Raw genomic sequence first — 24,861 nt, 5'->3', positions numbered from 1 at the left:
ATAAAAAATTCAGAGGAGTGTGTTAGTAAATAAATACATATATATTTTATAAATATCCTGTGTGGTGTCCTTTCATTTGATATTCAAGGGGTTACATGTGGTAAAACAGCTGGCTTTACACGCCCTCAAGAGTCTTTTAGCCTAAGACTGTTCTGTCCACGCTACCTCTAGGATAGCTGGTCTATAAGGTTGACTTTACAACCATCACAATAAGGGTTGTTTGGACTGGTGCAAGGTGTTCACTAGAATAGTGAACATCATATACCAGGCCAACTTCTCACACATGGCATAACCTTTTTAGTGAGAAAGCAGATAGACTGTGGTCCTGAGTAGCAGGATCCCAGTCAGATTAGTCAAAAACAGTGAAACATCAAGCAAAAAGTGTGATTAATCATAAGAAACAGATCCTACTTTCCTACAGCAAGGCACACCTCTGCTCCCTGTGTGTGATTTTCTAGAATGAGTGCTGCACAAGAGCCCAAATGTCAGCCAACCCAGATGTGGATTCTACAGACCGGCAGAGGCACAGAATGGGTAAGCATGAAAATGCCCACTTTCAAAAAGTCTAATTTTCAAACAAGCTATTTAAAAGCCACCTTCGCCAAAAGCTGTACTTTTAAATTGTGAATGCAGACACCCCAAACTCCAAATCTCTACCTGCTCCCAATGGGAAATTACACTTAAAAGATATTTCAAGGCAATCTCCATGTTACCATATGGGAGAGAGAGCTCTTGCACTAATGAAAACAAAATTAGCAGTATTTCACTATTAGGACATGTAAAACACACCAGTGCATGTCCTACCTTTTAAATACATTGCGCCCTGCCCATAAGGCTGCCTTGGGCCTCCCTTACGGGTGACTTACATGTAATAAAAGGGAGGTTTCGGGCCTTTTCAAGTGGATGCACTGGCCAGGTCGAAATGGTAATTTAAAATAGCAGACACTGCAGTGGCAGGTCTGAGACATGTTTGCAGGGCTACTCGTGTGGGTGGCACAATCAATGCTGCAGGCCCACTAGTAGCATTTGATTTACTGGCCCTTGACACACATTTTGCCCTCTACTAAGGATTTACTAGTAAACCATGTGAGAAGTTGGCCTGATATATAATGTTCACTATTCTAGTGAGCACTTTGTATCAGTCCAAACAACCCTTATTGATGATTGGTTGTAAGTCAACCTTATAGACCAGCTATCCTAGTAGCATGGATACGAGCAGTCTTTGGGCTAAACTCTAGAGGGCGTGTTAAGCCAGCTGTTATACCATCACATATACCCCTTGAACACCAAGTGAAAGGACACCACACAAGTGTTATGAAAATAAACAGTGTATTTATTTAGATCACAACAGCCCTGTACTCTTTATGAGGACAGGGTACTAAGCACACAACAAAACTCTTACGAAAATACTTTAAGTTGCACAATTTACACAAATGCCCGAGGGGCACGGAAAACCATATACTACAAAAGTGGAATGCGAAATTACTAGCAGGTAAGTACTGGACTAAGAGGCTTTGGAATCGCTAGGACTACGTTACTGAACCTTCAGATTACTAGTAGGAGGCCTAGGGGACTCGGGTGCAGAGTGTGCACTCTCACGCGGGATGCGGGACAAAGTCTATGGAAGCTAGTAAAAGCAAAGTTAGTGTTCTCGGGCGAACCCGACTAGTTAGGCTGAAAACGAAAAAGGATCTGGACCCTTGGATAGTGAGGCTATGCTGGGGCACCGAAATGCCGAAGTTACCTAGCCCAGGGGCTGCGGCTGCATAGGTCTGGAAAGACGTCGGGAATCCTCGTTGCAGTCTATGGAGCCTGAAAGAAGTTGTTGCTGGCAGGCGACCAGTGAAGATTGTTCGGTGGATCCAAGCCTGGATCGAAGATGGAAGACACCTGTAAGCAGAGGGGACCAAGTTCTGAATAACTAGCCAGTGATTAGATGGGCACCAGGATGGCACCGGATGGAGTCACCTCGACCAGGTGAGTGGGCGACGCTGGGCTCTGCAGTCTCACGGACCAGGAGGCGTTGTCGGCGACCAGGATGGAGGTGCGAGCTGTCCCACGATGGTTGCTGCTGTTGACGTCGCTGGACCCAGGATTGGGGCAACAAGTCTTGGCAAATTCAAGCCCACGAAAAATGGCGTCTGGGGTGGACCAGGAGGGTCCGGGGTGCTCCTCTTTTGGAAGGGAGCAAGGGCCAGTCTGGAGCAACCAGACCAGCAGTGGTGATTTCGTCGATCGTCGTCGGGAAGGCCACAAGCCAGCGGGCTAGTAGCCAGACAACGCGATGAGCAGCAAAAAGCAGAAGGGTCCCACGCAGATCTGGTGGATGCTGGAGGGCTGAACTTCGGTGCTGGAGCTGCTCAGGGTTCGGGCTTCTCGGACCCCAAAGCACTCACACGAGGATCCCTCGGCGTTCGTGCTGGATAGAAGTTGTGCAGTTCTGATGATGGCCGGTCCCTCGAGGTCTCGTCGCACCTACGGTTCTCAGCTTAGCTGTAGAGGTAGGTAGAGGTCAGAGGTGCCAGGGAAGCCGTGTCTCGTCATGCTGGTCGGTCGGATTCCGGAGGAAGGACGTGCAGCAAGCCGCAGTGTTCTTAGATGGTGCCTGCGGGTGCAGGGTGACTACTCCTTAGTCACAAGGGAGAAATCTTGAGAAGAAGTCGAGAGTTCCTTTCGTAGAAAGTAGTTTCTTGATTCAAACATGATCTAATTTGGAAGGGTCCCCGCTCCTGCCTTTATCCTAAAGAAAGGGGTGGGTACGCGACTAGGTCCTGCCCTAGGGGTGGGACCAGGAAGGGGGGTGGTTACACCCCTCTCCCATGCCGGACTTTCCCCAGCTCCGGGGCTGGTGTGCCCCTGGAACTGGTTCCAGCCGGCAGATGCGTAGTGAGCACCGGGGTGCCACTTGCAGTCACCTTCCTGTAAAGCCCTGCCTACCCAGGATACACAAAACTCTGTCTGGGATGGTGCTAGCACCGCCCCTGACAGGAAACCCTTTGTCCAAGCTCCCCTCGCTGGAAGGACTCCCAGCTGCAGGGGGTCAGACTTGTGTCTGTGGTGGCAGCATCCATTTTGTGATGCTGAGGCTTCAGGTAACTTTAACCGGGGTTCACAGTTACATACATGTCGTGTCCCTCTAGAAGGGTGGAATGCTAACCCCGTCGCCAGAATTGGCGAGGGGTTAGTATTCCAATTCGTATGACACCTTACTCGACATGTTTCGATAAAGCGATACCAGAGTTAGCATATAACCGCGAGGATTATAATGCACTAAAGAGTATATGGTATGCGTTATCATGGAACAGCCATTAGGACTTGGTTCCGCAAGCTGCAAACGGGCTCAGCTCATGCTAGAGCACCATCTCACACGATTCCAAGCACTCTGCCTTCAGGATTGTCAAGGCCTGCCATAGGAGTGACTGATGGGAATCTGTGTGTCCATTTTAGGGTTAGGTATAGGTATACTATATCTAAAGCAAAGGGTGATTACACCACCTTGCCCCAGCTGTCGTGCAGCCGGTTGTGTCAGATTTAGATGGCCAGCCAGGGGTGGCATAATACATGCTGCAGCCCCTGGTAGGCCCTGGGTACACCTATGCCCTGAGTTACAGGGTCTGATAAGGAGGCCCAGTACCAATTGGTAAATGCACCTAGGGTACACGTTGTAATTTAGTGGGAGAACAGCTAGGCTGTGGGTCTGATTAGCAGGCCTACAGCCAGAGAAAGTCGTAAACCAGTGAAACAAAAGCAAAAAAAATCTGGGTGATCATAGGATTGCAGACCCTACTCTCCTACAAACCAGATATGCCAATCATGGATAAACCAATCGCCATACAATTTAGGTAGAGAACATATGCACTCTAGCACTGTTTAGCAGTGGTAAAGTGCCCAGAATCCTAAAACCAACAAAAACAGGTCAGGAAAAAGGAGAAAGAAGGCAAGATGTTTGGGGATAACCCTAAAAAAGAGCTTGGTCCAACATTTCCCCATTCACCTCCACGCCAACCTATTGGGGAGAAGTTTTAGTGTCTAATTGTGGCATCCTTATTTTTCATGTGGAAGCGGCTAAGCATCATGGTCTCCTTGGGAGCTGTTTTGTTCAATATTCATTGCTTTTATTTTGGGCAGTGTGGTGCTTGGTGTGTAATCCTGACAAAAATAAAAGAATGATTGCAAAATAATATTGGTTGCCCCCATGTTTAAGTGTAAATAGGCCTCCTTCTACCTTATCATATTTACTGCCCCCTTTCAGACTTTAGAAGTATGAAACAATATCCTCTACCATTGCTGGCTATAACCTGTCTTCAAAGGGGATGGTGCATTTCCATATCCAACGCTTCTCATTGAAAACCTCCTCCCACCAGATTTGCAGCTTTGAAGACTCTTGTTCTACAGAGTACTGAAACATCTGTTTTTGACAGGAAGGTAGGGGCAGGACTTTCCGACCGAGGTAATTTTATTTCATTTTCCCAAATCCCAAATTAACCTAAGAGCTATGTTTTGTGCCTTTTGGAGTCCATATACTGGTAAAAATAGTAAACCAGTATAAAGGACATTGCCGTTATTGGAGGCTTAATTAACATCCCATGACAACTCTGTATCTGATAGAGATATCTAGCCGCAGATTCCTAAACTTAGAATATCCCCCCAGGCGTCAGACTGGATCCGGAAAATCTTTTTTTCCAGCAATACCTTTGCATGCCGGTAGGTGGCGTCGCCCTTCTCCGTACTGACGTCCACGGAAGTGACGTCATTGGAGCCATATAAGCCCCTCCTGGCATGCTGAAGTCAGTTTTCTTCTTTTCCGTGTCCTAATGCGGTTCCGGGAAAGTAATACCTGTGGCCTGTTATTGGTTTTTGCAGGCCTTTTCAACGCTTTTGCGTCCAGGAACAGTGTGTTCGATACCCCTTGTGGTCCTATTCGCGGCAGATGTCAGCGACGGACCCTCACAAACTCTGTAGATGGTGCTTGGGAGAGCACTATAACTCTGTGGAGTGCGACGTTTGCCGCATGAAGCTGCTGTCTGCCCGGATGTCCCAAACGGACCCCTCGTGCTGCAGGTCTTTCTCCAGCAGTAATCCACGAATCTGAAAGAGACACGTTAGTGATAGATTCCTTACCTTGAAATATCCCCAGGCATCAGACTGGATCCGGAAATTTTTGGCCTAGCAGTACCCATGCTAGTCAGTGGGCGTCGTCCGCGGCTCCGCGTCCGTCGTGGGCACCGTGATGACGTCGTTGGAGTACTTAGACGCCGCCTCCGCGTGCTGACGTCAGTTCTTTTTTTTTTTCTGCGCCAGATAGCGCAGATCTGGTAAAAGTTGTACCCAAGTCACTTTTTGACTAACCTTTTGAGATCCTTTTTGATACATTTTTCGAAGTATATCGACTCCAACGGTGCTGGTAGGGATGCCCGGGTTCAAGCCCTGCGCCGACTGATGTCGGTTACCGACCCCCATCGCCGATGCCTGCACTGTTTGGGCCTGGACCATGACGAGAAGTCCTGCTCCGACTGCCGGGCCCTGACATCTATGGCTAGATGGGAGCGGTCCCATAAGCGACTCGAGCTTCGGCAGTCTGCCCCGCGCCGCTCGAGGTCCCAGTCCGAAAGGAGGTCAAGGGACTGGTTGCAGGGCCGAGCCACCACAGTTCCGGGAGTAGTCATCGGTCTAGGGGCTCGAAGTCCTCAGGTAAGAGGCACAAGAAGTCGAAGAGGCACCATCGCTCTTCTGACTCCCCCCGACGCTTGCAGGACGCGGCCGGGGATTCTGGCGACACCGCCCACGCGGCTCCACTGGAGCCGCAGGTGTCGTGGCCTGCCCCACACCCTCCGGTCCCTGGGCGAGACGCGACGTCGGAGGAGATCGAGCGCCGGGGGAGATTGCAGACTTCCTCATGGCCATGAGGTCGCTTGCTCCTCCGTCAGGTTCCGCGGCGCCTTCGGGCCAAGCGGCTCAGACTGGATCCCAAAGCGGGCCAGGTGCGTTGGCCCCGGTGCCGTCGGCGACTTTGGTCCCGACGCTGCAGAGCCCCACTGGGTCCGGTTCCGGATCGCCGCCGGTCGACCTCACTACCTCGTCAGCGTCGGCCCCACGGGAGTCATCCCTGGTCCTGTGCTCGATTCGGGTCCGGCGCCGGTGCGGCGCCATATCCGACGCCGCTGAGAGATTTTTATTTCAATGACCCAATCCCATCTTTTGAGCCTGAGTACCAGGCAGTGGGTGATGAGGATTGGGAGGGGTTTGAGGACCCTCTGGCACGTGAATGTCAGTCTTCTGCGGACTGGACACGAGAGCTTGGGGAGGTCAGTAGTCTGGACACTTCGCCCGACACTGGTTTTGTCTCCCCTCCTAGCGTGGCTATGGAGGAGGGGGCTGCTTATAGCGTGGTGCTGATGAGGGCGGCCAAGGCCCTGGGCCTTGAGCTCCCCATCGCAGCCGTGAGGACTAACCTCCTCACTGAGGTCCTTAAACCGCAGTCAAGCTCGGCCGAGCCTCTACTACCGTTTAATGGGGCGTTGTCAGACGTTCTTTTGAGCACTTGGTCCAGGCCTGCCACAGGGCAGCCTGTGAATAGGACCGTGGCCAGACGCCAACGCCCGGCTCCGGGTGACCTTTGCTTTCTGTCTAACCACCCCACCCCTGAGAGCCTGGTTATCCAGGCCTCCAATTCCCAGACCGCATTCCCGTCGGCTCCCCGACCAGGAATCCAAGAGGTACGAGAATTACGGGAAGAAGATATTCTTCTACCTGAGTTTGGGATTGCGGTCAGTTAATACCGCATGCCTCTTGGGCCGCTACACCCACTCTCTGTGGGACACGGTCGCGGCCGTGCTGCCAGAAAGCCTGTTGGAGGTACAGGCTAAACTCGGTCAAGCCCTTGTGGAGGGCCGAGATGCGGCACGGTATTTTATCCGGTGTGGGCTGGACACTACCGACTCTCTGGGCAGAGCGATGGCAACGATGGTGGCGATTTGTCGTCACGCCTGGTTGAGGTCAGCCAATTTCTCGGCAGATGTCCAAAACACACTTATGGACATGCCGCCGATGGCCGTCGCCTCTTTGGCGACAAGGCAGACCATGCGCTTGAGCGCTTTAAGGACTCCAAGGCTACGGCCAAGTCCTTGAGCCTCTCGGCCCGCGCCAGCAGACGGGTGCCTTTCGCTCCTTACGTAGCCAAGGAAGGGGCGCCCCCACACGTGCCGCCAACCACGTGCCGCAGACTAACATCCAACGCGGTGGCGGACATGGAAACTGCTGTGGCGGTGGTCGGGGTCCACAGCAAGGCCAGTCCACACCTACCCCTGCAGCATCTGCCTCAAAACCCTCCTAGTCTGTGCTTTCAGGCCTATGTGACGCCAGTGGGGGGTAGGGTCCGCCATCACCACCACCACCACTGGCGCACTGTCACATTGGACAGGTGAGTGCTGCAAATATCCGAAGGGGCTACTGCCTCCCCTTCGAGGCATTCCCTCCAGCCATGCCACCGCAGTGCCACCGCGTGTCAGGGGATCACTTGACACTTCTACAGGAGGAAGTTACGGCCCTCTTGGCCAAGGGGGCCATCGAGCGCGTTCCTGGGCCAGAAGTAGGGTGTGGTTGTTACTCCCACTACTTTCTGGTACCCAAGAAGGGCAGAGGGCCCTAACTTGGACCTACGGAACGTCAACGGCTTCCTCCGGAAGGAGAAGTTCAAGATGCTGACATTGGCTCAGTGTGAGAAGTTGGCCTTGGCCTGATATGATGCTCACTAGTTCTAGTGATCACCTTGTTTCAGTCCAAACAACCCTTATGGTGATTGGTTGTAAGTCAACCTTATAGACCAGCTATCCTAGTAGCGTGGACAAAAGCAGTCTTTAGGCTAAACTCTGAATGGCATGTGAAGCCAGCTGTTTTACCACATATAACCTTTGAATACCAAATGAAAAGGACACCACACAGGTTGTTATGAAAATATATATACAATATATTTATTAACTAACCTACACCTCTGAACTCTTTATAAGGTCAGAGGGCTAAGCACATGACACTCTTAGGAAAAATACGTTTAAGTTGCACGATTTACAATGGTGCCCTAGGGGCACGACAAACCATATACTAAGTAAGTGGAATGTGAAAGTCAATTAAAGGAATGGAGCTGTCCAGAGGTTGTAGGATCGCTCTGACCACGCAATACTAACTTGAGGTAGGTAATAGGAGGCCCACGGAGCGCGTGTGCAGAGTGTGAACTCACACGCGAGATGCGTACAAACGTCCAAGGACAGTACAGTTTAAAGAAAAGGTGAGTACGGACGTTCCTGACTAGATAGGACAAAAACGACAATGGAACTGGACACTAGGAGAGTCAAGCTACCCTTGAGCACCGAAATGCTCGTGTTACCTCACCCACAGGCTGCGGGTGCATAGGTGCGAAGTTGTCGGGTTTCCGCGTCGAAGTCTATGGAGCCTTGAAGAAAGATGCTGCAGGCGACCAGGAGGAAGATGTCCGATGCAATCTAAGGGTAGATTGGTGAAGAGAAGAACCTGAAAGCAGAGGGGACAATGTTCAAAGTCACTAGCCATTGACTGGAGTGGAACCAGGAGTGGGACCAGATGTCGTCTTCGCGATCAGGTGAAGGTGGACGCTTGTCTCTGCAGCCACATGGACCAGGCGGTGTCTTCGACAACCAGGATGGAGGCACGCGCTGTCCCACGCAGGCTCTCGCTGTCGGCTGTGTCGTCTCCGGATTCGGGTTCAACAGGCCTTGGCAAAGGTAACCCACGCGGTGAGTGGAAACGGCGTCTGGAGTGGACCAGGGGGGTCCGGGGTGCTCCTCTTTTGGAAGGGAGCAAGTGCCAGTCTGGAGCAACCAGACCAACAGCAAAGTTGTCGGAGTTCGTCGTCTAGGAGGTCACTGGCCAGCCGGCAAGTGACCAGACAACGCGTCGAGCAGCAAACAGGCAGAAGGGCCCCACGCAGATTTCGTGGATGCTGGAGGGCTGGTCTTCGGTGCAGGATTACACCACCTTGCCCCAGCTGTCGTGCAGCCAGTTGTGTCTGTTTATATGGCCAGCCAGGGGTGGCACAATAATTGCTTCAGCCCCTGGTAGGCCCTGGGTACACCTATGCCCTGGATACCTAAGGTATACTGTACAGGGACTGATAAGGTGGCCCAGTACCAATTGGTAAATGCACCTAAGGTACATGCTTGTCAATTTAGAGAGCGAACAGCTAGGCTGTGGGTCTGATTAGCAGGCCCACAGCCAGGGAAAGTCGAAAACCAGTGAAGCAAAAAGCAAAAATTGGGGGTGACCGTAGGATTGCAGACCCTACTCTCCTACACTCAGGTCTTAGCTGCCCTAGACCCTGGAGCCTGGATGGTAGCGTTGGACTTGCAGGACGCTTATTTTCACATCCCCGTCGTGCCGGCCCACCAGCGTTACCTGCGGTTCACGGTAGGCCACGAGCACTTTCAGTTTACTGTGCTCCCCTTCGGCCTTACCAGCACCCCACGGGTGTTCACGAAAGTGATGGCGGTGGTCGCAGCTCATCTGCGCAGGTTAGGGTTTTTAGTCTTCCCCTACCTCGACAACTGGTTGTTGAAGGCGGGCTCGCCCCAGACAGTCGTCAGCCACCTCCAAACTATGGCCGACCTCCTGCACCTGCTGGGGTTCTCCATCAATGTGAACAAGTAACACCTGTGTCCCTCTCAGAAGCTTCTCTTCATCAGAGCGGTTCTAGACTCAGCGCAGTTTCGGGTTTGTCCTCCCGAACAGCGGGTTCGGGATATTCAAGCTCTGATTCCGATCTTTCAGCCTTTATCCCGAGTCTCGGTCAGGTTGACGCTGTGGCTTCTGGGGCTGATGGCCTCCTGCATCCTTCTGGTGCATCACGCTAGGTGGCGGATGCGGGCTCTGCAGTGGTACCTGAAGTTTCAGTGGGCCCAGCATCAGGGCAACTTGTCCGGCCATGTCTTGATCTCGGAGGGCACTGCAAGACAGTTGCAGTGGTGGCTCACGGACCGCGATTGGGTCAGCGGCAGATCCCTCTCCCTACCGGAGCACGTAGTTGTGACGGACGCGTCCCTCCAGGGCTGGGGGGGGCCACATGGGAGAGGCAAAGATCAGAGGCCTCTGGTCTCCGGCGAAGTCCCAGCTCCACATCAACCTTCTGGAGCTGCGGGCGATCCGGCTTGCACTGAAGGCATTCCTCCCCTCTGTCCGGGGGAGTGTAGTGCAGGTGTTCACGGACAGCACCACCGCCATGTGGTACTGCAACAAACAGGGCGGGGTGGGGTCGTGGACCCTCTGCCAGGAGGCTCTGCGCCTCTGGCAATGGCTGGAACATCAGGGCGTGACCCTAGTGGTTCAACACCTGGCAGGTTCTCTGAACGCCAGGGCGGACAAACTCTGCCGTCGGTGCATGATGGATGACGAATGGCGTCTGAAAGCGGACGTGGCGCAAGGCCCCTCTCAGCAGTGGGGAGAGCCTTGGTTAGATCTATTCGCAACAGAAGAGAACTCGCAATGTCATCAGTTCTGCGCGTTGGAATTTCCAATCCGCTTTTCGACGCGAGTGGAGTTGCGGTTTTTTGGATGCCTTTCCGCCTATAGCACTACTGCCCAGAGTGCTGAAGAAGATCAGGCGCGACCGGGCCCAGATTATCCTTGTGGCTCCGGATTGGGCACAAAGATATTGGTATCCAGAGCTACTCAGCATGTCCCGATTCATCTGCCTCTTTAGGAGGACCTTCTGTCACAGCAACAGAGGACGGTCCTCCACCCGAACCTGTCCAGTCTCCAACTACAAGCTTGGAGATTGAGCGGCGACAGTTGAGGCCATTTGCCTCCTGAAGTCTGTAATGTCATTCTGGCAGCCAGGCATCCCTCCACGAAATCGGTATACGCCTGCAGGTGGAACAAGTTTGTGGCATGGTGCACAGCAAAGGCTGTGGATCCACTCTCTGCCCCCCTTTCTGAGGTTCTCCTCTTCCTTCTTTCACTTGCCCGGCAGGGCTCTGCTCTGGGCACTCTCAAGGGCTAACTTTCTGCCCTTTCCGCCTTCTTAAGGCTACCTGATCAACCGTCTTTGTTCAAGTCCACCATTGTAAATAGGTTTTTGAAGGGCATCACACACATGTTCCCTCCTGTACAATTCGTGATGCCCCAGTGGGACTTGAACCTTGTACTGACTTACCTGATGTGCGCTCCCTTTGAGCCATTACATAACTGTCCTCTCCGCCTTCTCACTCTGAAGACTGCTTTCCTGGTTGCCATCACCTCTGCCAGGAGAGTGAGTGAGCTCCAGGCTCTTTCCTCTAAACCTCCCTTCCTTTCTGTCCATCCGGACAAAGTTGTGTTGCGGACGCGACCCTCTTTCCTGCCCAAAGTAGTCACAGCCTTCCACATCGGGCAGTCCATCACATTGCCCACCTTCTTTCTGCCTCCGCATCCCTCGAAAGAGGAAGAGAGGCTCCACCGTCTGGACCCAAACGTGCGCTCTCGTTCTATTTGGATCGCACACGCCAGTTCCAGGTGGATGGCCAACTCTTTTTTGATTACGTGGGTGCTAAGAAAGGTCGGGCGGTGCACAAGCGGACCATCTCTCGGGGGGTCGTGTTGTGCATCAAGGTATACTACTGCTCTGAGCCGGGGAGTCCCCTTGCAGGACATCTGTCAGGCAGCTTCTTGGGCCTCGCTGCACAAGTTTGCAAGACACTACTGCCTGGACAGCCAAGTCCGGAGAGATGGCTTTTTCGGCCGTTCCGTTCTCCAGGACTTTCTGGTGTGGTCATTGGTTCGCAGACCCACCACCGGGGTTGGTATTGCTGGGATATCTATTCTAAGGTAAGGAATCTAATGCTAACCTGTTTCTTTCAGATGCACAAGTTACTTACCTTCGGTAACAATATATCTGTAAGAAATAGTAGTTAGTATTAGATTCCTTACCGCCCCGTTCTGCGAACCGATGTCTAGGGTTAAGGTCATCCCCTTTCAGGGCCCTAGTTTCGTGGCACCAGTGTTGGTTTTTATCATGGCTCTGCGTTTCTGGCGCGGAAAAGCTATGTATAAGAACTGACGTCAGTGCGCGAGGGTGGCGCCTAAGTACTCCTGCGACGTCATCCCGGTCCCAACGACGACGGACGCGGAGCCGCAGACACCTACCGACGCGCAAGGGTACTGCTACACAAAAGTTTCCGGATCCAGTCTGACGCCTGGGGATATTCTAAGGTAAGGAATCTAATACTAACTACTGTTTCTTACAGATATATCGTTACCGAAGGTAAGTAACTTGTGCAATAGTGCAACTTGGCCGTATGTATACTTTCATTAAACTTGTCTGGTATCAGCGGAGTGGGAGGAAACTAGTTTTATTAGAGCTGTGCTACAGACGTTCCTGTTGTAAGGCTTGGTGAATCCTCAACACTCCGCTCCCCCTTTGTGGATGCTCTCAGGATCGTTCATTTATTGGTAGTGTCTGTCTAGTAGAAGAATAAGCTTCTTTATCCATCAGAACAGCTGTTAGAAAATAGTAACTTGTTCTTTCCATCAAGAGAATTTGACACCGAAGATACTGTGCTTAAAAAATCCAATCTTTCGGTGAATGTTATTTATCCTTTTGTTTCCACTTTTGGCAATTATTACATGACCTTTTTACATCTGCTGAAGCTATAAAAATAAGTGGAATTTTGCACTGGTGTTGTAGTTGATGTGCAGGTATTGTATGGGGCTGTCCCATTGTAGATGTACTGGAACATGGGAATGGTGGTCAAGTTAGCAGTGCTGTGAACCATTGCTTGGACGGTGAGCTCTCTTATGTTTAAGCTTTTATTGAAAAAAAGGAGTTCAAGGTGGAACTTATTCTTAAGAAATAATTGCGATAGTTTGAAAATAAGGATTACACACTTTTTCTTTTACCTTGTCTATGCTTTTTTCAGTAATGTTTTTAGTTCATTGTGATGCAGATAACTTTAACTGTTAAATGGTAACAGTTGCTGACGCACCAAATCTTTTTTCATTATTTTAGTGTAACCGGACAGATAAGTATAATTGAAATACTATTTTGAGCAAATTAGCACAATTGATGAGGAACTTGTATTACTTCGTGAAGAAAATTCACAAAATATATAAAACGTATCTTTTAGGTTGAAACTGTTAGTGATATTTTTGTATCTTTGACATTTCTCGAATCTTTCAACCTAGACGTGGTCTAATGGAAGATGATGCAGAGCCCATTTTTGAGGATGTGATGATGTCATCACGGGGTCAACTGGAAGATATGAATGAGGAGTTTGAAGACACCATGGTTATAGATCTGGTATGTAAATCTTTTTTGTCTAATTGTTGGCTACTAGTTATTTTGTTTAGGCAGGTGAGGTCAACTGTTTTGAAGGTTGAAATGGTTTTTAAACACTTAACAGAAAAGTAAATGTCCAAATCTAACTTAGACTAATAATCAACCACATACATTTGTGTCAAAAGATATAACAGGCAAAAACAAATGCCACTTTCCTGCTCTTAAAAGAATCTTTATCCTAACTGCTTTCATCACTAGTAATGATTGAATTGATTTATTAAAACAAACTCCAATGTCTGATGACGTGTGTGGCTGTAGATGCACACCTCAGCCAGTTTGTGATGCGTCTGTGGTTAGAATGATTTGCAGCACGGGGTCCAAAAAAGGTCTGCCTTGTGCTAGGTTTTTAGTGTTCCATCATTGCAGAGAACAGTGAGTGGGGCGGTCTCTCAACACTAGATTGTGTAAATGACCCTGTGCTTGAGACCATTGGTGAGAGACACTGTTGCAATGGTCACATGTGTAGTCTTGTGTGCTGGACTAAAGCGCTGCAAGACGCCATCTTCTTTAGTAAACACATTACAGTGCGGACTATGAGAGTTTTGTTTGGCCAGAAATGAGAGAGTTGTTGGAAAATTTTGAATCCGAACTGGATTGGGATATGCCACCCCTACTGTGTGTTGAGTGTTCACCTTAAATATGAATCTGGAGAGATTGAAGGGGAGGTTTGGGGATATTGATGGTGAACCCCAAGCTGTGGAGTAGATCCACTGTCACCTGAATGCCTTGTTGACATTGATGATGGGTGCTGACTCTGATGAGCCAGTTGTCTAGGTATGGGAAAACACACGAATGCTTTGTTGTATTAAGTGTGCTGTGACAACTGCTAAGCACTTTGTGAAGATGATGTAGTGACTGCAAACGGCAGAACTTTGAATGGGTAGTGTTTTCGTGCTATGACAAACCTGAGGTACTTGCGGTGAGCAGGGTGTATGGGTTTGTGAAAATACGGGTCCAGCGTGGCCATGAAGTAGTCCTTTTGTAGTAGGGGACTGACATCCTGTAGTGGGACTATGTGAAAATGTTCTGAGAGGATGTGATGATTGAGGGACCTGAGATCCAAGATTGGTCTCAAAGACCCGTCCTTTTGTGGATTTAGGAAGTATAGAGAGTATACTCCTGTGCCATGTTGATGAACACTTACTGGTCCTTTGAAGAGTAGGGATTGTACTTCTTGTTTTATAAGTACTATGGGATCCTGTGATAACCTGGGAGTGTGAGGTGGAAGGTTAGTTGGTGTGGTAATGAGCTCTAGGCCACAACTGTGTTGGATAATGGCTAGAACCCATTAGTCTGTCGTAATGAATTTCCCCGATAGGTGTTTAGTGGTCAGGGGGAAGGGTGAGGCAGTTACTGTTTGGTAGTGGAGGATGTTCCACGAGTGGAAGCACAGCTGCCTCTACCGTTACCACTTTTGAAGGCGCCCCCGAAAAAACCTTTGGATAAGTTGGATTGTCCCGGTTTGCTTTGGGAAGTGGATGCATCGGTGTTTGAGGATTTTTATCCTCCCTTGAATCCTGAATACCGAAAGGGCTCACTAGATGTGCTAGCCGGCAAAGCACCCATTATTTTAGCTACTGTATCCTGCAATATTTTCTCTAGAGTGGTGTCCGTTGTAGGTCCAAAGAGAGGCTCCTAGTCAAAAGGCATATTAAGGACTGCTTGCTGCACTTCTGGCTTAAACCCAGAGCATCTGAGCCAAGCATGACGTCTGAGGAGAATGCTGGTATTTATTCCCCTTGCAGCTGTCTCTGCTGCATTTAAAGCACATGGGAGATGCTGTAATAACTTTTCCATTTTATCTGAATGGGCCTTATCATACCACGCTAGAAGAATCTGATAGACTACTAGCCGCAGATTCCTTAACGTAGAATTATCCCCAGACATAAGACTGGATCCCAAAAATTTTCTTTGCCACAGTATCTCTGCGTGCCAGGGGGTGGCACCACGTGTCTCCGCCCTGACATCGTTCACAGGCGTGACGTCAGCTAGGTCACATAAGCCCCACCCCGGCATGCCGACATCAGTTTTTCTCTTTTCCACGTGCAGCGCGGATCCGAATCGTGTCCTGGCCTGTTTTCAGGCCTGCTTTTTCACGCTTTGCGTTGAGGAACAGTGTGCAAATGCCTTCGGGCTTCAAGACGCGTACCTCTTGTGCACGTCAGATGTCGGCGACGGACCCTCACCCGATTTGTATGTGGTGTTTGCGACTCCTGTCAGCACCTCAAACCGAAGTCATGGCGGGAGCGCTGTATGAAATTGCTGTTGGCCCACTTGTCCAGGTCTGTCGTCCCAGCGTCCATCCCCTGCCCCGTAAGCCAGGAGCCACTGATTCCGCCTGCGACCTCGCCCTTCGCCACGGCCCCAAGGGCGTCGCTCGCTGACTGGTAGGTCCTGCTGCTTGTCTCCAAGGCCCTGTCCTCGTTCAACAGAGGGCGCGGGTTCGCCTAGGGAAGTGCGCCCTCGCCTGTCGCCACCCTACCTGCCGTTTCCTGGCGCGTCGGGGAGACTAGGGCCCAAATGACAGCCTACGCTGAGGCTCTGCAAGCTTCTCTCGCCCCTCCTACACCTCCTTAGATGTCCACGGATCCCTTGCCTCGCGAGGGGCCTTCCTCGGAGTCGCCAGCGACTTCGGCCCTGGTGCCGAATGGTTCGGCTTCAGGTTGTAGGAGGGTGGTGTCGACGAGGTGTAGTCCTTCAGGCTCCCTTCGACACACAGCATCCATGTGGCGTTGCTGGAGGTCACTGGGACCCAGGACTTATCCCTGAGTTCCCCTCGGCCCTCTGAGCGAGCAGCTGCCTTGCCAGAGGCCAAGCCAGCGGCGCAGAAGTCTTTCCTCCCCAGCCCTGGTGTGCTGCGGGTGGAGGCCGGGGCATCGGGTGCTTTCCCAGAGTCCTTACTGGTCCTCGGCGCGGGTGGCTACCCTATTTGAGGTTGAGCCGGCGCCTTTTGCGCCATTCCTTAGCCAAAGCGGCTCCGACCCAGCCCCATTCTCACAGGGAGCACGTGGTGGTGGAGGTCGACTCGGCGCCGCCAATGTCCACTCCGGCGCCGATCGACGTAGTGCCGGCGCCTGTGGTGGACTCCACAACGCCATGCTGGCGTCAGGACCTTGATTCGTCTGTGGATCCTAACTATTCAGGGGCTGGCCTCTTCCCCCTCTAGCTGGACTTTGGGACGGACTGCTCAGTTTGCAGCCGTCGCCCACAGAGGAATTGCTTTCTCCCCCTGATTCCCTACAGAGGCCAGTGTTGCCTTTGTTGGAGCTATTTACACGGCCGCTGGCATTTTGCGAATAGGTGACCCAGTCAACCCATTCCCTACGGATAATATCTTGGAAGTTTTCCACCAGGGCTCTGGTGGACGGGAGCTGTTCCTTCCTTTTGAAGCGTCGCTCCACAACTCTCTTTGTGGGGGCTTGGGGGCGTCCTGCCACAACCCAGTCTACCTTTCTGTTAAGTTGGATACTTCAGAGGCAGAGACGTGTATCCATCGAAGAAACAGGTTTATTCTAGAAACAGGTACAACAGCCACATCCAGGAGCGTCGCACCCTCAGAGGCCCGGTCAGCAACTGATAAGAACCGATCGAATCTCTGAGGATGCAGACTCCAAGCACGAGTCTAACAAAGAATGTCATTACATAATTAATTACATTTAGGCAAATACAATCGAAGCAATATTTGAACTATTACACTTTCGTTCCACCCTTCTACTCAGGGCACACTTCTGCAGACTGCTTTTCCGTCCTTGCCTGTGGTGTTGTTTCCTCCATCTCGGGAGACCCGTTGATTGGATTTATGGGGGTGTAACATCTTCGCTTCATCCAGTGCTGCTTTGCTGCCGCTCAATACTCTTTGTGTGTTGGCCAGGGCTACCTCCAGTCTGTGGGACTCTGTGGAGTCCCTTCTTTCTTATGTCTCCCATGAGAGTGCCCGCGCTAATCTACGACACCTTGTGGTGGATGGTCGAGAGTTGGCTGCGTTTTTCCTCCGTGCGGCCTTGGATGTTGCTGAAGCTCTTGGCCATGCCAGTTCTGTGGCTCTCCGTCGCCATGCTTGACTGGGGGATGCTGTTTTTCCTGAGAATATTAGGGAGCGTCTGGTTTACCTGCCCTTTGGGGTCCTTTTGTTTAACACTCATGCGGACTCCGCCATTCAGCGTCTCCTTGCGGGACTCTGTCCTCCTCCCCCTCCTCATGCTGACTTGTTTATCCTCCGAGACTTGATGGGAGGTGTTATCCTACTTGCTTCCTGGACTCTGGTGTTTTGAGTGTCCCGTTTGTATATTCTGTGTGGTTTGACATGCCTTCGGGGTGCCTTGGTTGGCCCCTCTCTTCTGTTGGCTCAGCCCTTTGGCAAGTACGTAATTTTTGGCTGATTGCTAAGCCGTCTGTGGTTCTTACCGCAGGTCCTATGTTCTTGTTCTCTGCTGCTGGATTTTTTCCCCATGAGTGGGTCCCATGTTTTCTTTGGGACGTGTGATACCCTGAGTGGGGTACTTGTAGCTATTGTATAGCTCTGTCTTACGCTGGGAGGATGTGGGACTCCCTTTTGCGGGTTCCCCGTCTTTCCTGGCGTCGCTGTATACCGCTGGTGCGGTTTCTTTGATCTGGTCTGGGCATAGCTTATGCTGCTCCAGGTTCTCTCATTTTCAGTATCCGCTGCATCGCTGGGCTAGCTTTGGCATACGGTCTCCTGCATTGTGCTGTGCTATCTGAAAGAGACAGGTTAGTGATAGATTCCTTACCTTAGAATATCCCCAGGCGTCCGACTGGATCCGGAAACTTTTGCGTAGCAGTACCCTTGCGCGTCGGTAGGCGTTGTCTGCGGCTCCGCGTCCGTCGTCAGCGCCGTGATGACGTCATCGGAGTACTTAGACGCCGCCTCCGCGTGCTGACGTCAGTTCTTCTTTTTTCCGTGCCAGCAAGCGCAGATCTGGAAAAAGCAGTAACCCTTAGTCAATTTTTGACTAACTCTTTTGGATCATTTTTGATAATTTCTCGAAATCTTACGACTCCGATCGGTGCCGTAGGGATGCCTGGTTTCAAGCACTGCGAGGATTTCGACCGCACGATGTCGGTCACGGATCCTCACCACCTGTGCCTAACTTGTCCAGGCGTCGACCACGACGACAAGGCCTGCTCCGACTGCTGGGCCCTCTCTTCGAAAGCCAGGCGGGAGCGGTCCCGCAGGCGACTCGAACTCCGGCAGTCGGCCCCGCGCCGTGAGAGGTCCCAGTACCACGGGAGGTCGAGGGACAGGTCGCGGGCTCGGAGCCACCACAGTTCTGAGAGTCGGCACCACTCCTCCGGGTCGAAGTCGTCGTCAGGTAAGTCGAAGAGGCGTCATCGCTCTTCTGACTCCATCACCCCCCCCCCCCCCCCCCCCCCCCCGACGCTCGCACGATGTGGCCGGGGGATCGGGTGACACCGCCCACGCGGCTCCCTCGGAGTCGCGGGCGTCGCGTCCCACTCCACACCCTCCGGTCCCTGGGCGAGACGCGACGCCGGAGGAGATAATGCGCTTCATGGCCATTAGGTCCCTCTCTCCTCCGATTGGCTCCGCGGCGCCTTCGGGCCCAGCGGACCCGTCTGGGGCCCCTAGCGGGTCGGGGGCTTCGGCCCAGACGCCGTCGGGTGCTTCGGCCCTGACGCCGCCGGCGACGACTTCGGGCCCTGCGCCGCGGTGCCCCACAGTCCTGACACCGCCGGCGCCTTCAGGTCCGGCGCCGCAGGGTCAAGCGGTCCCGACACCGCCGGCTCCTTCGGGCCCGGTGCCGCGGGACGCCACTGGACCTTCTTCGGGATCTGGATCGTCTCCGGTGAACCTTACGACCCCCCTGGCGTCGGTCCGTCAGGTGTCTCCTCCGGTGCCGTCCTTGGGCGGCGCCACCCCCGATGCCTCCTTCGCTCCGGTTCCGACATCGGAACGGTGCCGCTTTCGACGGCGTTTGGAGATTTTCACTTCTATGAACCGGCCCCATTGATTGAAAGCCTTGAGTATCAGGAGATGGGTGATGAGGAGGATTGGGAGGGGTCTGAGGACCCTCTGACCAAAGAGTGTCAGTCTCAAGAGGACTGGACAGGGGAACTTGGAGAGGCCAGTGGCCTGGACACCTCTCCAGACACTGGTTTTGTCTCCCCTCCTACCGTGGCTTCGGAGGAGGGGGCAACCTATAGTGTGGTGGTGATGAGGGCTGCCAAGGCCTTGGGCCTTGAGCTCCCCGTCGCGGCCATGAGGACTAACCAACTCACTGAGGTCCTTAAACCGCAGTCAAGCTCGGTGGAGCCTCTGCTGCCCTTTAATGAGGCCTTGACCAACGTTCTTTTGGGCACTTGGTCCAGGCCCGCTACGGGTTTGCCCGTAGATAGGAACGTGGCCAGACGCCACCACCCGGCCCAGGGCGACCCATGTTTCCTGTCCACCCACCCCACCCCCGAGAGTCTGGTCATCCAGGCCTCCAATTCCCTGACCGCATTCCCGTCGGCTCCGCCGTACAGGGAATCCAAGATTTACGAGCAGTACGGAAAAAAGATCTTCTCCTTCCTTAGTCTGGGACTGCGGTCTTCCAACACTTCATGCCGCTTGGGCCGCTACACCCACTCTCTGTGGGAGACGGTTGCGGAAGTGCTGCCAGAGTGTCCGTTGGAGGTACGGGCCAAACTCGGCCAAGCCCTTGTGGAGGGTCGGGATGTAGCCAAATATTCCATCCTGTGTGGGCTGGATACCACCGACTCACTAGGTAGAGCGATGGCAACGACGGTGGCGGTTAGACGCCACGCCTGGTTGAGGTCCGCCAACTTTTCGGCAGATGTCCAAAACACTCTGATGGACATGCCGTTTGATGGCCGTCGCCTTTTTGGCGACAAGGCAGACCATGCGCTTGAGCGCTTTAAGGACTCCAGGGCTACGGCCAAGTCCTTGGGCCTCTCGGCCCGCGGCAGCAATCGGGTGCCTTTCGCTCCTTTCGTGGCCAAGGAAGGGGCGTCCCCACACGTGCTGCCAGCCACACGCCGCAGACTAGCATCCAGCGCGGTGGCGGCCGTGGAAATCGCCGTGGAGGCGGTCGGGGACAACGGTGAGGCCAGTCCACACTTCCCCCACAGCATCCGCCTCTAAACCCTCCTAGTCCGTGCTTCTCGGCTCATGTGACGCCAGTGGGGGGCAGGGTTCGCCATCACCACTCTCACTGGCGCACTGTCACTTCGGACAGGTGGGTGCTGCAGATCGTCCGGAGAGGCTATTCCCTCCCTTTCGAGACAACCCCTCAAGCCATGCCACTGCAACACCACCGCGTATCGGGGGATCACTTGCGGCTTCTGCAGGAGGAAGTTTTGGCCCTCTTGGCCAAGGGGGCCATCGAGTGCGTTCCTGGGCCAGAAGTAGGATGTGGTTGCTACTCCCACTACTTTCTGGTACCCAAGAAGGGCAAAGGGGGCCTATGCCCTATCTTCGACCTACGGAACGTCAACCGCTTCCTCCAGAAGGAGAAGTTCAAGATGCTGACTCTAGCTCAGGCCTTAGCTGCCCTGGACCCAGGAGACTGGATGGTAGCGTTGGACTTGCAGGACGCTTATTTCCACATCCCCGTCCTGCCGGCCCATCGGCGTTGCCTGCGGTTCACGGTAGGCCACGAGCACTTTCAGTTTACCGTGCTCCCCTTCGGCCTTACCAGCGCCCCACGGGTGTTCACGAAGGTGATGGCTGTGGTCGCAGTTCATCTGCGCAGGTTAGGGGTTTCATTCTTCCCCTACCTCGACGACTGGTTGTTGAAGGCAGGCACGCTCCAGACGACGGCAGACCTCTTGCACCAGCTGGGGTTCTCCATCAATGTGCCGAAGTCACACCTGTGTCCCTCTCAGAAGCTCCTTTTCATCTGAGAGGTTCTCGACTCGGCGCAGTTTCAGGTTTTCCCACCCGAACAGCTGGTTCAGGATATACAGGCTCTCATTCCAATCTTCCAGCCTTTATCCCGAGATTCGGTCCGGTTGACGCTGCGGCTTCTGGGGCTGATGGCTTCCTGCATCCTTCTGGTGCATCACGCCCGGTGGCGGATGCGGGCTCTGCAGTGGGACCTGAAGTTTCAGTGGGCCCAGCATCAGGGCAACCTGTCCGACCATGTCCTGCTCTCGGAGGGCACTGTGAGACAGCTGCAGTGGTGTCTCACGGACCGCGATTGGGTCAGCGGCAGATCCCTCTCCCTTCCCCAACCGGAGCACGTAGTTGTGACTGACGCGTCCCTCCAGGGCTGGGGAGGCCACATGGGAGAGGCGGAGATCAGAGGCCTCTTGTCTCCGGCGGAGTCCCGTTCCATATCAACCTTTTGGAGCTGCGGGCGATTCGTCTAGCACTGAAGGCATTCCTCCCCTCTGTCCGAGGGAGTGTAGTGCAGGTGTTCACGGACAACACCACCGCCATGTGGTACTGCAACAAACGGGGCGGGTGGGGTCGTGGACCCTCTGCCAGGAGGCTCTGCGCCTCTGGTAGTGGCTGGAACATCAGGGCGTGACTCTGGTGGTTCAACACCTGGCAGGTTCTCTGAACGCCAGGGCGGACGAACTCAGCCACCGGTGCATGATGGATCACGAGTGGCATCTGAACTCGGACGTGGCACTAGGTCTCTTTCTGCAGTGGGGAGTGCCTTGGTTCGATCTATTCGCCACCGAAGAGAACACGCAATGTCATCAGTTCTTCGCGTTGGAATTTCCAAGTCGGCACTCGCTTGGAGACGCTTATCGTCGCGAGTGGAGTTGCGGTCTGTTGTACGCCTTTCAGCCTATACCACTTCTGCCCAGAGTGCTGAAGAAGATCAGGCGCGACCGGGCATAAGTCATCCTTGTGGCTCCGGACTGGGCGCGAAGGTACTGGTATCCCGAGCTACTCAGTATGTCAGTCGATCCTCGGTTCGTCTGCCTCTTAGTTCCTCCACCCAAACCTGTCCAGTCTCCACCTCCATGCTTTGAGATTGAGCAGCGACAGTTGAGGCCATTTGACTTGCCTCCTGAAGTTTGTTACATCATTCTGGCAGTCAGGCGTCCCTCCACAAAGTCGGTATACGCCTGCAGGTGGAACAGATTTGTGGCATGGTGCACAGCAAAGGCTGTGGATCCTCTTTCTGCCCCTCTTTCTGAGGTTCTTCTCTTTCTTCTTTCTCTTGCCCAGCAGGGCTCTGCTCTGGGCACTATCAAGGGCTACCTTTCTGCTCTTTCGGCCTTTTTGAGGCTGCCTGATCAACCTTCTTTGTTCAAGTCCCCTATCGTTAATCGATTCCTGAAAGGCATCACGCATACGTAGCCTCCTGTGTCCTTTGTGATGCCTCAGTGGGACTTGAACTTGGTTCTTACATTTCTGATGTGCGCTCCCTTCGAGCCGCTTCACAACTGTCCTCTTCGCCTTCTTACTTTGAAGACTGCCTTCCTGGTAGCCATCACCTCTGCCAGGAGAGTGAGTGAGCTCCAGGCTCTATCCTGTAAACCTCCTTTCCTTTCAGTCCATCCGGACAAGGTTGTGTTGCGGACAAGGCCCTCTTTCCTACCAATCCATCACCTTGCCCATCTTCTTTCCGCCTCCCTCGAGAGAGAGGAAGAGAGGCTACACCATCTGGACCCAAAACGTGCGCTCTCGTTCTATCTGGACCGCACACGCCAGTTCCGGGTGGATGACCAACTCTTTGTTGGGTACGTGGGCGCTAAGAAGGGGAAAGCGGTGCACAAGCGGACCATCTCGCGGTGGATCATATTGTGTATCCAGGCGTGCTACTCCTTGGCTAAGAAGGAACCCCCAGTTGGGCTGAGGGCTCATTCCACTCGAGCCACGGCTACTACTACTGCCTTGGGCCGAGGAGTGCCCTTGCAGGACATTTGCCAGGCAGCTACGTGGGCCTCGCTGCACACGTTTGCAAGACATTATTGCCTGGACAGCCAAGTCCGGAGGGATGGCTTCTTTGGCCGTTCCGTCCTCCAGGACTTTCTGGTGTGATTATTGTTTCGCAGACCCACCACCAGGGTTGGTATTGCTGGGGTATCTATTCTAAGGTAAGGAATCTATCACTAACGTGTCTCTTTCAGATGCACAAGTTACTACTTGTGTAACGATATATCTGTAAGAGACATTAGTTAGTGATTGATTCCTTACCGACCCACCCATCCTCCCCGTTCTGCGAACCGATATCTAGGGTTAAGGTCATCCCCTTTCAGGGCCCTAGTTTCAAGGTGTGAGAAGTTGGCCTGATATATGATGTTCACTAGTTCTAGTGATCACCTTGTATCAGTCCAAACAACCCTTATGGTGATCGGTTGTAAGTCAACCTTATAGACCAGCTATCCTAATGGTAGCATGGACAAAGCATTCTTAGGCTAAACTCTTTTGGCATGTGAAGCCAGCTGTTTTACCACATATAACCCCTTGAATACCACATGAAAGGACACCACACAGGTTGTTATGAAAATAAACAAGTATTTATTAACTAACATACACCTCTGAACTCTTTATGAGGTTAGAGGGCTAAGCACATGACAAACTCTAAGGAAAATTATGTTTAAGTTGCACGATTTACAAAAGTGCCCTAGGGGCACGGCAAACCATGTACTGGAAACAATGGAATTCGAGGAAAGAAAATACTGTAAGGAGATCCAGAGGCTGGAGGATCGCTGGGACTACGCTACTAACTAGGTAAGTAAGGAGCAGGAGGCCCACGGGACTCGCGTGCAGAGTGGAAACTCTCACGCGCGATGCGTACCAACGTCTATTGAAGCTTCAGTTTAAAGAGTTACGGATTCCGGACAAACCTGGCTGGATGGAGGAAAAACAGTGGACCTGGACACTAGGATAGTGAACACTGACTTCAGCACCTAGAAGCTTTAGTTACCTAACCCACAGGCTGTGGGTGCATAGGGCTGAAGTGGTGTCGGGTTTGCTACGTTGATCCTGATGAAGCCCGAAACAAGGAGTTGCTGGCGGGCAGCCAGGTGGAGGAGTCCGGTGGTTCCAAGGATGGAACTAGGAAGAAGAAGTCCTGAAAGGGAAGGGGACAGAGTCTCGGTCACTAGCCAGTGACGGTGCTCGAACCTGGAGGGAACCAGATGCTGTCGCCGCGTTCAGGTGGGAGAGGGGACACTTCTCTCTGTAGCTGCGCGGACCAGGAGCTGATCTTCACGACCAGGCTGGAGGCACGAGCTGTCTCACGTAGTCTGGCGGTGTTGGATCGTCGATCTGGTCAACAGGCCTTGGCAAGTGCAAGCCACGCGGTGGAACAAAGATGGCGTCTGGTGCGGACCAGGATGGTCCAGTGTGCTTCTCTTTTACAAGGAAGCAAGGGCCAGTCTGGGGGACCAGACCAGCAGTGTTGAAATCTTCGGGTCGTCGTCTCGGAGGTCACAAGCCAGCCGGCAAGTGACCAGACAACAGGAAAAGCAGCAACCAGGCAAAAGGGCCCCACGCAGATCACGTGGATGCTGGGGGGCTGGTCTTTGATGCAGGAGCTGCGTCGGTGTGGGGTTTCTCAGACCCCAGTGCACTCACTCGA

At 52.9% G+C, this 24,861-nt stretch overlaps 1 protein-coding gene across 2 annotated transcripts in view; it reads left to right on the top strand.

The window, feature by feature from the left end:
• The window catches only part of STAG1 (STAG1 cohesin complex component), a 1,379,617-nt gene that overhangs the window by 1,331,289 nt on the left and 23,467 nt on the right, over positions 1-24,861 (top strand). For both annotated transcript variants that reach the window (XM_086943907.1, XM_086943908.1), the window contains exon 32: positions 13,183-13,297. In XM_086943907.1, coding sequence (XP_086800033.1) covers positions 13,183-13,297 — 115 coding nt within the window. The remainder of the gene's footprint in view (positions 1-13,182; positions 13,298-24,861) is intronic.

This window comes from Lissotriton vulgaris, chromosome 11, assembly GCF_964263255.1.
Source record: "Lissotriton vulgaris chromosome 11, aLisVul1.2, whole genome shotgun sequence".
Lineage (NCBI taxonomy): Eukaryota > Metazoa > Chordata > Amphibia > Caudata > Salamandridae > Lissotriton > Lissotriton vulgaris.
This window is presented reverse-complemented; position numbering and strand designations above follow the sequence as displayed.